This window comes from Clytia hemisphaerica, unplaced genomic scaffold (genome assembly GCF_902728285.1).
Source record: "Clytia hemisphaerica strain Z4C2 unplaced genomic scaffold, Clytia hemisphaerica genome assembly, whole genome shotgun sequence".
In the NCBI taxonomy this organism is placed as follows: domain Eukaryota; kingdom Metazoa; phylum Cnidaria; class Hydrozoa; order Leptothecata; family Clytiidae; genus Clytia; species Clytia hemisphaerica.
In genome coordinates this window covers 127,057-141,729 of record NW_027104211.1, presented here as the reverse complement: position 1 = coordinate 141,729, position 14,673 = coordinate 127,057, and the positions used below count along the sequence as shown (strand labels likewise).

Below are 14,673 nucleotides of genomic sequence, written 5' to 3'. Positions count from 1 at the left end.
ATCATAGTGTTTAAACTTTTTTTTTGGTACTGAAATATACTTGTTTGAGAAATTCTCGATATATATTTTCTGTTATGCATGTGGAAGTTTTCTTGTGTTTTTTTTATTGGAAGAAGTTGCTTCCGTTGAACTACGTGGGCGTAAGGTAACATCACCAGATTTTACAAGTTATTACGTCAAAGACATAGTAGTGTGTGTGTGTGAGAGCATGCGACACAATACCACTTTTGGAGATTGCAGAAATAAAACCTATTGGTGAACTGTTCACATGACCTAGAAACAGATTCATATGGGTCTGATTTTTTTACTTCTCAAGCTCTGTTGAACATTCTAGATAATCAAATCTACCTAGTTGCAGAAGATTTTCGTAAATCGATAAGAGAGCTAGATTAAATCTTTCTTTAAGACCTTTAATAGGACACTCACGATATCAGATTTTATCTTGATCCTTTATAATCTCTAGAGATCTTGTTTCTTGATTCATTATAAGCCTCGATTGATTAATAAAGAAAGCAATTAGATAATGTGATCCAACAGTGTTTGGCTTGTAATAAAGTTACAGCATTCTAGCTTTAGCTGAAAATGGAAAGACTTAGATTCTGAACATATTGAGGGAACCATAGATTTATAAAGCCTGAAGGGCTAGATGGAGTGCTTTAAAACTCTTCCAAGCAAGCAAAATATTGCTGCTATTGTTTTCGAAAACCCACGAAGCTTCTGATTGGTCAAGCGCTGAAATTCTATTGTAATGTCACGTGACTTAGATAGGATTTCCCATAGGCCCCGTCAACAGGGAGAGGGGGCGGGGGGTCCATGCCCCCCACTTTTTGGTAGACCATGTCATACGTTTTTAAGAGTTACTAATTTAAGCTGGTTGGAGACCTTGGAGACCCTGTTTTGAGGGTGTAAAAAGTGAAAAGTTTTCTTCGTCGCCCAACCATGGCGGGCGACATTTTTTTTCCAAAATGCTGGCCCCCTCACTCAAAATGGCTCGCCGGGGCCCATGTTTCCTACCTAACCTCGGCACATTTTTCAGCAAAAGCACGATATCTAGCCCTTCGGGCTTTATAAATCTATGGAGGGAACCCCTTTGAGGGAATGGGGGGGGGAATGAAATTTTCAATCACTTTCTAGCCCTTGCCCCTTACATCTCAAAATCAAGAGTGTCGAACAAATCGGCTTCGATAAAAGTGACGTAGGCGCGCGTTTGCAAGAGCTTCAAATTTAGAACGCTATAATTTTGAAAGATCATCTTATAACTGCTGACAAGCGTACAGATGTTATTTTGTTCCATATCAATGGATATTTTATGAATATTTTACTACCGTATCAGCTCTTTTTAAACCGGTTTCTAATGGCGTTATTTTTTGGCCTATTTTTGCGGAATAAAAGCCGGTGTATAAAGGACCGGTATAAAATTGGTTGACATATGAACTTATTACATTACTAAATTTATGAGGATTGAAGCATGATCAAGTGAAGGCGCGTGATCAACCCTTTTCCTTTGCCTCCAAAATTTTCAACAGTTCATTATCCAAAATAAGACATCAATTCAAATCAAAATTTACTTTTTTTCAGCCTGTTTAGTGATATTTGGAGTTAAAATAAAGTGCCGATGAGGTATCAGAAATCGATTAAATTTAAGAAAAGTCCATGCAATACACCTTTTCGACGGTATTCGCGCGGTCAGGCGCATGCCATTTAATTATTTGATCAACCCCCTACTCTTGTCTCCCGAATAGACGTCCCCCCGCTAATTGTTAAATCAAAAAAAAATCCATCCCCCGCTCTTATTAAGACCCCCGCTAATTAAATTCTAATAATTTAATATTTTATTACAGTGTAGATAGACCTTAAGCTTGTTAAAATTTTCCTTTTTGTTAGTATTGGTTCTTATTTTACGTGTTCATTTTGTTAAAGTTTCTTTTTTGTTGTTTAAATTGATATCAGTTAGAAAAAATTCTGTCTTCGAATTACCCCCCCCCCTCTTATTCCATCCCCAGCTTAGTAGAATTTAGAAAATTTTCCTACCCCCTGCTTATTCCGACCCCCCTCTATTCGGGAGACAAGAGTAAGCTCGATCCAATCCTTTTTTGATACATTTTTTACTATCGTCTACAGATAGGTGTGAAAAAGGACCGGGACGGTTTTAGTGGGATAAAGCGGACAAAAAAATGCCCCCGCGGCAATTGGCGGCTACGGTCGAAAAGGTGTATAAGATAATATTTATGAGTTGTTCTTTCTAGGCTGATAAACAAAGGGCACACTGTAGAGTTGATTAAAATTGAATAAAAAAACAAACAAACATACCATTAGAATGCCTTGCTGTTACAATACAACTCGTTCATTCGTTCTATTCTTCTTACTGATTGGCTTAGTTGGTGTGGTGTTGGCTGGAGTTGTGGATTTCTGGTGGAAAAGCGATCTACAAGATAAATACGGTGATGCTGTTACTGAAGAAATGGGTAAGGGTCAACCTTTGTCTGCCATCAACGGACGTTAAACCGTGCAGTAAGTAAGTAAGTATCTCAGCCAGAAATAGACTTAAAACAACAAATTAGGCAAGACTCTTCGAATTTTGCAAAGTTACGTAAGAGCCTTTTAGTACCTCGCTGTGGCGGAAGACTTGTAAACTGATAAATATGTTGAACGGTGAAAAAGAATGCGGTTATTACATTTTGACTTTTTCCCGACATATTTCAGACTCGGTCCCTTCTCAAGGGAAACTGATAAATATTTATAGCCTATTGAAGAAATATCATTGAAAACGAAATCTCGAAGTGATAAAAATAGATTTCAAGCCCACAGATTGCATTCACACAATAACAGCCAAAGACACCAATTTTAATTTCTGAAAACTCGTCAGAAACGTCAGTAAATCTACTACGAATTTGTTTTTCTCATCTCAGGTTTATGGCGAACTTGTGGAGGTATTTCAATCATTTCAAATATCAAACATTCGTCCTGTATTCAACGTAAAAGTTTATTCAAATTCGAAGAAGATGTTCTTGATTTCAGTAAGTAAAATTTAACAACCATCATGAATCGTAAAGCGTGAATCAGGGGATCAATATTCATGATGAGCGTCCGTTATTCACACAATTTCAGTCCGCTCAGTTTTATAACTACAAAGATTTAGAACGCCTGCTACAACGAAAATGTCACTTCCAAAAAAAGCGTTTTGGAGAATCATTTAAAAACTAATTTCAAGACTTTTATACTCAACATTATAATGATCGAATGAAATTTTGCTGGACTGAACACAGTTCAAATGAACCTCCGAAATTTCAAAAAAAAAAATAAGAAAAAGGGAGAAATTTGTTTCAACAAAAACATAAACCTTGCCTTTTTCTTTAGATTTGGATCTCATCTTGACTGGATTAGTTGGCGGAGCATTCTTTACTTTTGTTTCACTTATAATGATCGCCATTTCCATGTGTCAGAAATATCCTTCCAAAGTTTTGATGGTTTTTCATCTTATCTTCTTATTGCTCGGAGGTAAGTGAGAACGACAGAATATTTATATTATTTTTCTTGGTATCTTTTACTGAAAAGGAGAAAACAGGTTTCTAATAAACGTTGCCTTGCTCTCAAAGTATTCTTTATCGTTAGGCTGATTGAATTTATTTACTGCACCTAACCTTTCCCAAATATCAATTTACAATCACGAAGAATTTGATTGAAAAAATGCGGAGTTAAAGAAGTAAATAATGTTTAATAATAATAATGTTTTTCTTATCCAATTTCAGCTGCAGGAGGTGTATTTGGACTTGTATGGGCATTGATTAAAGTTGAAGATCGCACGCAAGACTGGGCATTCTATGTCTTATACGGAGCTAATGGAAGTCTCGTGCTTTCCTTCGCTCTTTCGCTCATTCTTTTGTGCGCGCGGGCGCCTGGTTATTACTTAGTCAAACGTGATGACGATTAATGAAATCATGTAAAAACTTGTACGTGTGTCCACAGACCTTTATATAGAGGTGTAGAAATATTAGAAAATGTTGATGGTGTGGTCGTGTTTACTAAACAAGAACGAAATTCTTTAACGATTTCGTGAATGAAAAAAATTGAAAATGGAGCAAGAAGTGTTGCTATATGAACAACTCAAATTATTATTGGTTCAGATGGTTTTAAAACAAACACTATTGAAAAAGCCCACGTGACGTGGTATGGACAAGACATTTTTTGAGATTTCCACTTACTCTTAAAAATGCAGTTTCGTTGGTTTATAGCGTTGGTGTCGACGTGACGTAGCATTAGAACATTATTTTGAACTATCGAGATTTTCTATGATTTGAGTAATCGAGAAAATTAAAAATAAACGAATGTTTTATTAAAAGCAATGATGCTTTTAAGTAAAGCAATTTTCATTTAACACATACCAGGCTAAAACTAAAATGGTAGCGGTAAGGTACTGTAAAGTTCTTTTGAAAAGCAGAATTAATCTACCATTCCAATCATTATTTAAACCTTCAAGGATCCAATTATCGGTATATATCCACAATATTTTTAATGTGAGTCCTTTTTAATTTTTACTGACTGACTAGAGTTTTAGGTACCTATTTAACAGTACTCAAATGTTGAAGAGATTACAGTTTTTAGTAGACTTGCACCTTATCGAGTGGTAGTACCATTTAATTGAATTTTGTAAATTCTAAAATCAAATGTATAAAATATCTATATTGTATCTTAGACAAAAATATATAAATAAATTGAAATAAAAAATTCTTAACTAAAATCAAGTATTGGGGGGGGGGGGTGTAGTTAACTTTGAAGAACCAGGCATTTGCGCATAGTGTGTACGTACCTTAAGAGAAGAAATTTTGGTGCAATTTGGCGGAATTTATTTTGTTGATTTAATAAAATTAATAAATTTGGCGAGAATTAATTCTGGCGAACGACCCATTTTTGTTCAATATCTTAGCTGAAAAAAAGAGGAAAAAAGGGTTTTTAGCTTTAGGAGAAATAGAGACTGATTTGAAAGAAAATTAAATTCGGCGAGAACTTATTTTGGCGAATGACCTATAAACTTGAATTTCCTTCCGCCAAGATTCCTTATCTTAAGGTATTCATACTTACAATACCAGTGATTACATAATAATGCCGAAAATTCCAAAAAGGGGCGTTTAAAATCCAAAAGGTTTTGATAGCTAAAACGTTAAATAAAATATTTCATCACATAAATGATTTTAAAACATTATGGTGTGTTCCATATCTGTAATTAAACATCATGTCCTAATCCATACCATGAAGAAATGCTTCATTTAAACCAGTTCATGAGAAAGTGGTCACCACAGATATCTTATATAAAACACCAGATAGAGCTTTTCCTACCACTGACCTTTATATACCCTGGACCAAGCTTCTCAATGCCAGCCAAGCAAAATCTTTGATCGGAGTTTTTTGAAAATTGGTACCCTAATGGCGGCACTACTCGATAGCGGTGTAAATGCATCGAGAGCGCTAGGTCTACTTTTCCTCAAATTCTTTTGATGATGTAGCGGCGTTAGACGTCAATTTTTAACATTGCAATGGCTTCTCCTCGGGTACCAATTCCAAAAAAACTTTAATCAAAGATGGCAGATATTGCTTGGTCCAGGGTTATATAAAGGTCAGGTCAGTGTTTCCTACCTTATTTAACGCAAAATAATTCGCCATCTTGGATGAAGTGACGTAAGAATTTAGCTTGTGAAATCCTTAACATTTCGAAGTCATTGCAGTGTCAAAAAAAGTTTCAACAGTGAAAATAAAGGTTTCTACATACGCCATTTCGGAGTTCGCGACGCCATTTTGCAAACGGAGCAAAAAATGGCCGTGGAGGTGGACAGAGGCCGGTGGAGATTCCTTTGTAAACAAAAGAGAATCCCCTTTCTAAAAACTATTCTGCAATTTCCTGCAATTTCTTGGTGGATGGAAAATGGAAAATGAAGGCTGTCTTTTTGTATTTGTTCACTAAATTACCATAAAAATGTTTAATTACTGCTTTACCATAGTCTGGTTAGTTAGGCAGGTATAACCTTCTTTTCTGTGTGGTCACCATTTACACCTTGATTTGATTGTTAGAAGTTTTTTGTTGGTTTTGGTAACTCTACTAGCTAGCTATATGCTCTTCTCAGATATATCTTTTATACCTTTTGCTCTATTGGAATATGCACTAGTAGATATACACTAAGGTGCTGTGGTATAGTGGTGCCCATATGTCAAGCATTTCGTGTCATTTGTGTATGAACAGTATCAGGATGGTTTCACATTTTCCTTTTACTTATTTTAGAAAAAAAAATGACAGAATGAATGAATTTAGCAGAATTAGCAAACATGGTAGAGAGAAAACAAGCTTTTATCTATTTGGCCTTGTTGATGGTTGATGTTATCTGGTTTTTAGTAATAAAAGAGGAAGTGCTTTTATTGGCAGACAAATTACTCTCAAAGGAAATTTGATAGAATTTAGCTACAAGTGGCAACACAGACAAATTTTGTAGGACACATTTTTGTTGGAATACTCCTGATTTTGAACCTGTTCGTCAAAGATCAACCGATGGGTTCATGATATGATACGATGCTGTTATATACAATGCTTGGGGAATTTTTGAATATAAACTAAATCTTAGAGCGTGTTAATCATCAAGATTTCGTGAATGGGCTATCCGTTGAAAAAACCATATTTTATAGACAGTCAACGGTGTAAAATTATGGATTATGTACGGATGAAGTTAAAACAAATGATCGTGTTTTTTTTTCTTACAAAAATTTACTTCTGAATATACTCAAACTTATTCTTCCTTTTAGTTGAATTTCAAATATATCATCAAATTACTACTACAGCCATTGTTCTCCTAATTAATAGATCTTATTTTTTATATTTTTTATTGAGCTAATGGCAGTATTTAGCTAGAGATAATTTTGTTAGCCACAAATTCATGTTGAATATATAAAACTCTGTCCATCTAAACAAAACAATAACAAACTGAGGTGTATAATTAGCAAAAGTGTGTTCCATTATTTATAATTGCTTTGTTGCATGGGAATTTCCAATGGAAAAAAAGAATCAGAACAATTCTTTAGGAGACTCCTTTTGTTTGATTCCTGTTTTCTTTGATATGACCCCAGTCACAGCATTGTTTTTAGATGTGAACAATCAGGCAATGAAAAATAGAGGACTCTTGGTAAGCTAAAAAAGAGAAATATTTAGGTTTTGTGTAGTAACATCCGTGATAGATTTAGTTCTAAGTGGAAAATTATATCTTGACTGTTTGAGGATGAGTTTTAATCGAATTTTTTTAAAGGTTTGTTTACTTTTTGTGTAGACACGACGAGGGAGTGCTGGAGGAATCACCCCAAGGGGCTTGTCTTGCTCTGTCTCAGTCGGGTACAACTCGATAATAGTCCGAGATCGTAGCTTACGGCTTTCCGAAATGATTCTCTGGTTGAGGGCGACTGCACACCCGCCATTAGATTTGCTCGGAAAGAACTCTTGTCTATTGTTCGTTCCGACATCGACTTTGTATTTCTGCCTATCTTCTCTGAGGCTCTTTTCTGACTCCCTGGTGACTTTTCTAACTTATTTACTGTGTTTTCTGACTATTTTAAAGTGTTTTAACTGACCTTGAAATATCGACCCGACCGGGGTTCGAACTCACCAAATGAAAGAGTTTCTGATCAGAAACCCAGCGCGCTATCCGTTGAGCCACACTCGCACAGCAGAATATAAAATTTGGAAATACTTATAGAATGACAAAAAAGACGGGAGTAATGTTATTATAAAATGGGTAAAATTGCCCCTTTTTTAACCTGACTGAAATTCGAGCCGTTACTAGCAACCCTGCGGGGCCCAAGGCGCCGAGTATGCACCCAGCACAGTGACAAGCCGTTACTAGCAACCCTGACCTAAGCAATTCCAAAAAACAAAACCCCCGGAAAATTTAAAATGTCGGAACGAGCAATATACAAGAGTTTTTTCCGATTTGCTCCGCTTACAAAATGGCGTCGTGAACTCCGAAATGGCGTATTGACCTATTGTGAACTACTTTTAGCAAAGATGGCGAATTATTTTGCTTCACCTGCTAATGCTTGGGAAATACAGAGTAGCTCTATCTATGTTTTAAATCATTACCATAAATCATTATCCTCTAAGTCATCCCATTGATTCTTGATATCTTTTAAATATATCATTCAACAATTTATCCCACCTTCATTTCAAATTTACACCAACAGTAAAATCCATACACCATCCCCCAACACCTCCAATAAAAACAATTTTCTACAAACCATCTCATATAGGTAATGTCCTTCCCACAGTTTTTGTACATGCTGATGCAAAAAGTTTTGAGAAGAATTTCAACCCAGTAGTTCCACCTGGTATATAACTAAATATGTACCTAAAAATGAAAAAAAAAGGATTTTTTTAGATGGAATAAAATAAAACTTAGTTTACCTAACAAACATAAGACTGGAGCATATTATTACGTCCTACACTTTGATTAGATGACATCAATTTCTTAAAGCACATCCGAAATTCAATATTCAAAGTTAGTGATTGAGACAAAAAAATATCAAATAACTCCGTTACTTCTGTTTCTCTTACATATGTATTCTGAAATTTTAGAATATCAGAATATGTTTGTCGCTTACAAAAATGTCAATGAATCAGGGAAGAAGTTCTTACCATAATAATGCTGTAATTTGAAGAGCAGCAAATATAATTGTAAATACTGTACTTCTCCACTGAATAAAAAAGAAATACAATAAAAAAGGCATTATTTCATTGTTTATTCATCGAAAAAACTAATCTTAGACCATGATCGCACGTGACAGTTCGGTTCGTCACGTGTGAGCATAATCTTAATTTCAAATTTTAAGAAGAGTGGCAACTCATTTATCAATGATAATGCACTAACACAAATATTGCAACCCTTGGTCTGATAGTCTGAATCGCAGACCTCTACAAAACCACAGGTAGTATAGGTCTGCTTAATGATCTACCAACCGCTTTCCGGTTCGCAAAGGAAATCTTGGCGAGTAATTTGATTGACATTGATGTGCGCGCAAAAACGATCGTTTCGAACGTTTTCAATGGAATGTTTACATTCGAATCCCAGACCAGAAAAACAAAACAGAAAAAAGATAAAAAACTATCTGATGCGCGCATTATGTACAGTCTGTAGATTTATTTTTGACTTTTGCTTCTATAAGATATCTGGTCTGTAAATTTATCAAAACTTTTCCATCAGCTCTTCGGTCGAAGCTCAAAAAATACAAATATGAACACAAAAGTAAAAGAAAACAACCAGAAACACTCCAATCTCTTCAAAGAATTGTATTTGAAGCTAAGTACCTGAAAAGATACAAAGGCCACACAGTATTAAAAAGTGAAATGCCAAAGCTGAAGAGAAGTTCTTTGTTTGTTTTAACATTTAAAGGCCCTTGTTGAAAGAACAACAACACTCCCTTTTGTAGAATCATAAAGAAGTAATGTCAGAAATATTCAATATGACCCCCAAAATGTACTGTATATACATAACTAGAATACCTTGAAATAATCTGCAACATATCTGTAGAACTGACAAAAAAATTATCTGGAGCCAAAGTGATCAACGAATCCAGTGTGATAAAAAATTATACACTCATGCAAGTCCAAATTAAAGCATCAAAATGTAGTTTTATGAAGCAAAATTTTGTTGGTGCACACAGAAGATACATCAGGGCACTTAAATTCAATAAATCTAATTTCTCATCTTTTACAAAATCTCCACATTAAACAAGAAAGGAGGAAGAAAAACAAGCAAACTTCCTTCCGCCTACTTTTTTTTCAAAATCCAAATATATTTTCCAATCTATGATTTGGTGCCTCACAGAAAATTTAAACATTACGTAATGTTATATTTGTAGACACTCGCCAGCTAAAAATGTCTTTAGCCGTATATCGGCTAAAGGCGGCAAATCTCTGGACAAAGGAAATATAGCTTATTAAGCATCCTCTATAAGGAGCACGAATCCGTTAGTGGATGCCAGCAGTCTATTGGTCTGATAGATCATTATATCTATTATTCATTCTTAACTCCTTGCTTCAATGCATTCGCAAAGCAATTACTTTCGATTCGATTTACAAGGAGATTTGAATGACGTCAAATATCTCTGTAGAGGTTCCCAATGTTCCTAAACCTCGTGGGACACTCCCTTGCAAAGGATTAGAACCATTGAAGACCAGCGAAGGAAGTAGAACCGAATTTTCACTAAAATAGCTTAAAAACGCTTAAGAAGCTCTATAAGCGATTTAGACCCAGAGTTGAATGATGTCAAATATTTGTATCTGTATACAACTCAACGGAGTGACTTTATATATTTGAAATGGTTAGACCATAAACTGCAATCATGTTCTTTCCTGACAGCATTTAGTACTAAAGTTAACAGGTGTATTGTTTTTTTATTCTTACCCATAATGCAGAATAGAGAGTACCAATCATTGTTCCAAAGTAAGCAGCAGTAAATGGTAAACGTTGGTATGAAAAGATGTGCTTCATGTGGTTGTAAGGGCCCCATAACACTGCAAAACTGAAATCAAACATGATCTATACTATGTTACCTAACTTTCAACATCTTTTAGTGATGAAGAGATAGGGTTAGACTTGGTCTAAAGCACAAGATATTCATATTTACATTATACCAAACAAATACCACCAAGAAAATAGTAATTGAAGTGTGTTTTTACAACAACTTTTCTTCGTTTAATTCAGTCCTTTTAGTAGCGTATAAAATACAATCAATGAATTCAAAAACTTAACGATTAAAAATGAAAGGTTAAAGCTTCATTTACCTCCCGATAGTGAACAGACTTCCCATGGTATATAAAAGAACAAATTTCCTTGCTTTTAAAATAATAAGCGGTGCATAAAAACCAGCCTATAAATCAAAATCGAGAGAATGTTTGATGCAAGTATAAATTCTTAATAAGAGCAGCAAATAATAATCTTTGATAACAAAACATTGATCCATTCCCCGTTAATGTTTATAAAGTGAAGGGTAAGTATTAGGGTAGGGAAGATTTTCAGAAAGCAAAGGTTCTCTCAGAAGCCCATTTCAATGCTTATTAGAGAAAGACGTCTAAATTTTATGACATACCAATACAAAACAAAAGATGCCAAGCGAAAGCATTGTAAAGAAACCAACAATACGTTGAGTTTTACTCTAGAACGAAAAAAATGATACGTCAAATGAAAAAACAGAAAACACATGTTTGTTCTTCATTCACCAGTTATTGTGTAAGTAAATTCAATTCTAAAACCAGGATTTAGTAATTCGACCAACAAACTGTGACTGTGTCTAATTACAAACAATTAACTCAATCATAGAAACAAAAGAAGAAAACATACCATATTTGGAAGCCATGGGTCAGGAGCTGGTTCTTCTGGTGTTTCTCCTTCATTACCTCCAAACCAATAACTTTTAGAGAACATCTCGGCTGATGAGTCCTCCGTTAAAGTTTCTTGCTGTCCTAAATTATCATCTGATGTTCTATCAAGTCGCTCTTTTTGAAGAGAAACCTTTCCGCTTATATAATTTTGAAGTTTTTTCATTAAAAATTTTTTCTGTATTTTTGACTGTTAAAAAAAAGAAAATTTCTTGTTAATGACCAATTAAATAGGAGCGTCCCATCAAACTGGTAAAGACTACAAGACTATATGACACAACATGTCATGTTGAATATAATCAAAAACTCCATTGACTCCAGAATCAAAACAATGATAAGAAAATACTTATCAATTCCTTTGTTCTTTTAAATAGCTATGTATTCTAACAAAGACTTGTATTCACAGGTATTCAAGTAGTATGTTTTAGACGTGTTGAAAACAGCGCTAACATTTAAGTGACAAAGCATTATAATGAAGCATGTTAAATGGAGACAAATGATATTTTCAAATCTAAGACCGTAGAATTTTTTCACCCAAATTTTTAAAGATTTTTGTTTATAGGATTAGGTTTAATTAAACATACACCCAGTCAGAGTTTTGTATGAAAACACTGTTTTGGAAACATAAACATGAGAAATAATTCAACCAAAGAAAGCATTTAATCTTTATAATATGCAGAAGCTTTTTGCACAAAAAAATTTTCAGCCTCGATGAGGCCATTCTTTGCACGAAGTGAGTTGTTATGTTACTGTAGCTTTATCCTTTATTTAACACTCAACATCTTCTTTGTCAAGAGTTGGCAGCCTGGAAAAGGCTATTGTGAAGAAATACGACAGAGCAAATAAGAATACTTACAGAACCCCATTCGTGGACGAATTGCACAGGTCTAATATGGTCCGTTGTATCTGTCTCATTCTGTGCTATCTTCAACAGCAAGTCTCTCGCATTTTCAAACTATCATTTAATAATATCAAGTCTCTAAATTGTGGAAAAGAAACTACATCTTCTTTTGTGGCCTCACTTCCATGGTGACCAGCCTCGATTTGAGTTTTATAAATCCAATCCTTAAAGGATTTGGAAGTGTTTCGATTCTCTGTTGGAGGTTTTCATCGTGGAAACAACATCTTATCACCTTTTTCACCATGAGAAATACCATTACAAGGTTTTACTCCCACAAAAATTCATCCCATAAAGAAACAATGCAGTTTTTCAATGAAGGGTTCTGTGCCAGTTAAATTGTTAACCTTCTTTTTGTACTTTGGTTTTAGGTCAGTTTTTTTGGTTTGTACTGTCTGGATAGACCTTTTCGCCTTTCCATCCACCATCTTAAATTGTATGCAAAGATACAGGAACGAAAAAGCCGTGGTTGGATTTAGTTGGAAAATATGCAAAACATATGCAAGTTTTCACAAAGATTAAAAAGCCAACAAAGCATTATATAAAGAAAGTCACATTCAGCCTGAATCAGCGGGTTCAATGTTTTGATTTGTTCGTTTGGCAGTTCTATTCCCAAGAAAATAATTTACTGTCAGCCAAATAAGGTTTATTTTTGTACCTTTCCCTGGTGACTTTATGTCTAATGTTAATATGTTATGGTTTTTTGAAGTGCTTATTCCAAGACATGAGCAAATTCTATCAAAATTTCTAGTTTTCAAAAGAAGCAAATTTAATCTTTTTTCTACAAGATTACACTTTGATATAATAGTGGGGTTGTCTAGCATAATTTAAGGGAAAAAAATAAGATCCAGCTGAAACTTTCTCCAGACCTTCTCTATAGGATGGTTATGCCTCAGGAAAAAATCCCCTAAATTCCCACAGTGGAACATCCTTTTTTGGGGACATTTCTTTTTTCCCCAGGCAAAACCCTAAGGGCAACATTTTTTTTAAATTTCAAACTCATTTTCAGACAATATCAAGTATACCAATCGAAAGCTCTCGAAAAACTATATAGAAGACTTTTAAACGGGTATAGCCGATTTCATTACCTAGCTCAAGATAATTCACGCAGAAGATGCTATATATGGTCAATTTTAGACCAAAATGTGGCAAAAGTGGAACTTTTGCAAGTAAAAGGAAAAATATCTATTCAAATACTGAATTTGAAAGATCTTTTTATATGTGGCGTTTTTTCGCAAACTTCAAAAAACTGATTTTTGTCCGCCTTTGCAGGACTTCGGCTTTAGTGCATGCGTGCAGCAAAGGGTAAAAAGTCCAAACATGCGTTTCCCATAATTTTTGTATGAAGAGTTAGGTCTATCTATACTGGTCGGTTATCGAAGATGACCCTGCCGGTGCACCCAACAGTCGGTTTTTTTTGGGTGCTGAGATTTCTAAATTTGCAAAAACACCCGACAAATAGTGCACCCGACAATTGGGTGCTTAAATTCCTAACTTAGTGAGAACACCCGATGATCAACTCCCGAAACCACCTGATGGGCATTTGGCAGGGGGGGGGTCTACAACCAAAATCTTCCTGAAAAAGGCTGGGGGCTGGATTTTTTTTCAATTTCAGGGGGTACCTATGATCTCTGGGGGTATCTAACTTTTATGCAGTAAGGTCTGGGGGCTTGGGAACTAAATTTTATCTTGCTTTTATCTAACTATCATTATTCTTTTTAATTGTAAAAATATACAATTTTTTTCATTTCTTGACATATACTCAAGTCACAGGGGGTACCAATCACAGGGGGTACCTACTAACATCTGTTCTTTGGGGGTACCTAAAATTCAGGGGGTACCTATTTTCTTAGAGGGTACCTAAACCCCTGGTCCATGCCGTGACTATTTCCCACCATCTTTGCCGATGGGCTTCAGTTTGCCGGCGTGCAAATCGGATCAGCGACCGAAACTATCTAGGGTTAGTTTTGTTGTTCCATTATCACCCCATGAATAAAAAAAAAAGAAAACGTTAATCCGTGAACTCCACCCGCCCGTTACATGTCGGGTGCTGTTAAGAGCGCCCAAGATATAGCACCCAACAAAGTGCAGGGTGTTAAAATTTCTAACTTTGAGCACCCAACAACAGCACCCAACTGTCGGGGAATAAATGCAATCGAAATTCCAGAGAACTTCATGATTCCCCAAACAACATTACATTACTATGTCAAACTCCCATCACATAAATTTTACAATTATGTCAGAGTAGACTACGCTCGCCACCGAAGAGGTTTATTTGGAAAGGGTAATTATATTTTATTGTTCGCTTCTTTTTTAAAGATTCGCCGGGTTGGAAAGTATGAATTTCTTTGTACATATTTTACCTACCCCA

The 14,673-nt window shown here is 35.2% G+C and overlaps 2 protein-coding genes across 2 annotated transcripts; one reads left to right on the top strand and one right to left on the bottom strand.

Moving 5' to 3' along the window:
- The first annotated feature begins 2,249 nt into the window (after positions 1-2,249).
- LOC136815560 (uncharacterized) lies at positions 2,250-4,046 on the top strand. Its single transcript, XM_067072012.1, has 4 exons — positions 2,250-2,465; positions 2,910-3,017; positions 3,358-3,498; positions 3,750-4,046. The coding sequence occupies exons 1-4, from the start codon at positions 2,318-2,320 to the stop codon at positions 3,929-3,931; spliced, it is 579 nt and encodes a 192-aa protein (XP_066928113.1). The 5' UTR covers positions 2,250-2,317; the 3' UTR covers positions 3,932-4,046.
- Positions 4,047-8,010: 3,964 nt separating this feature from the next.
- LOC136815557 (uncharacterized) lies at positions 8,011-11,594 on the bottom strand. Its single transcript, XM_067072007.1, has 6 exons — positions 11,367-11,594; positions 11,116-11,181; positions 10,811-10,896; positions 10,431-10,548; positions 8,663-8,721; positions 8,011-8,375 (listed from the first exon to the last, which is right to left on the bottom strand). The coding sequence occupies exons 1-6, from the start codon at positions 11,568-11,570 to the stop codon at positions 8,270-8,272; spliced, it is 639 nt and encodes a 212-aa protein (XP_066928108.1). The 5' UTR covers positions 11,571-11,594; the 3' UTR covers positions 8,011-8,269.
- Positions 11,595-14,673: the final 3,079 nt, after the last annotated feature.

Coding starts and splice junctions, on each gene's coding strand:
- LOC136815557 (XM_067072007.1), bottom strand. CDS start 11,570: ATGAAAAAACTTCAAAATTATATAAGCGGAAAGGTTTCTCTTCAAAAA. Junction 10,549..10,810: donor AGTCTGTTCACTATCGGGAG/GTAAATGAAGCT, acceptor GTTTGATTTCAG/TTTTGCAGTGTTATGGGGCC. Junction 8,722..10,430: donor CTCTCTATTCTGCATTATGG/GTAAGAATAAAA, acceptor TTTTTTATTCAG/TGGAGAAGTACAGTATTTAC.
- LOC136815560 (XM_067072012.1), top strand. CDS start 2,318: ATGCCTTGCTGTTACAATACAACTCGTTCATTCGTTCTATTCTTCTTA. Junction 2,466..2,909: donor TGCTGTTACTGAAGAAATGG/GTAAGGGTCAAC, acceptor TTCTCATCTCAG/GTTTATGGCGAACTTGTGGA. Junction 3,018..3,357: donor AGAAGATGTTCTTGATTTCA/GTAAGTAAAATT, acceptor CTTTTTCTTTAG/ATTTGGATCTCATCTTGACT.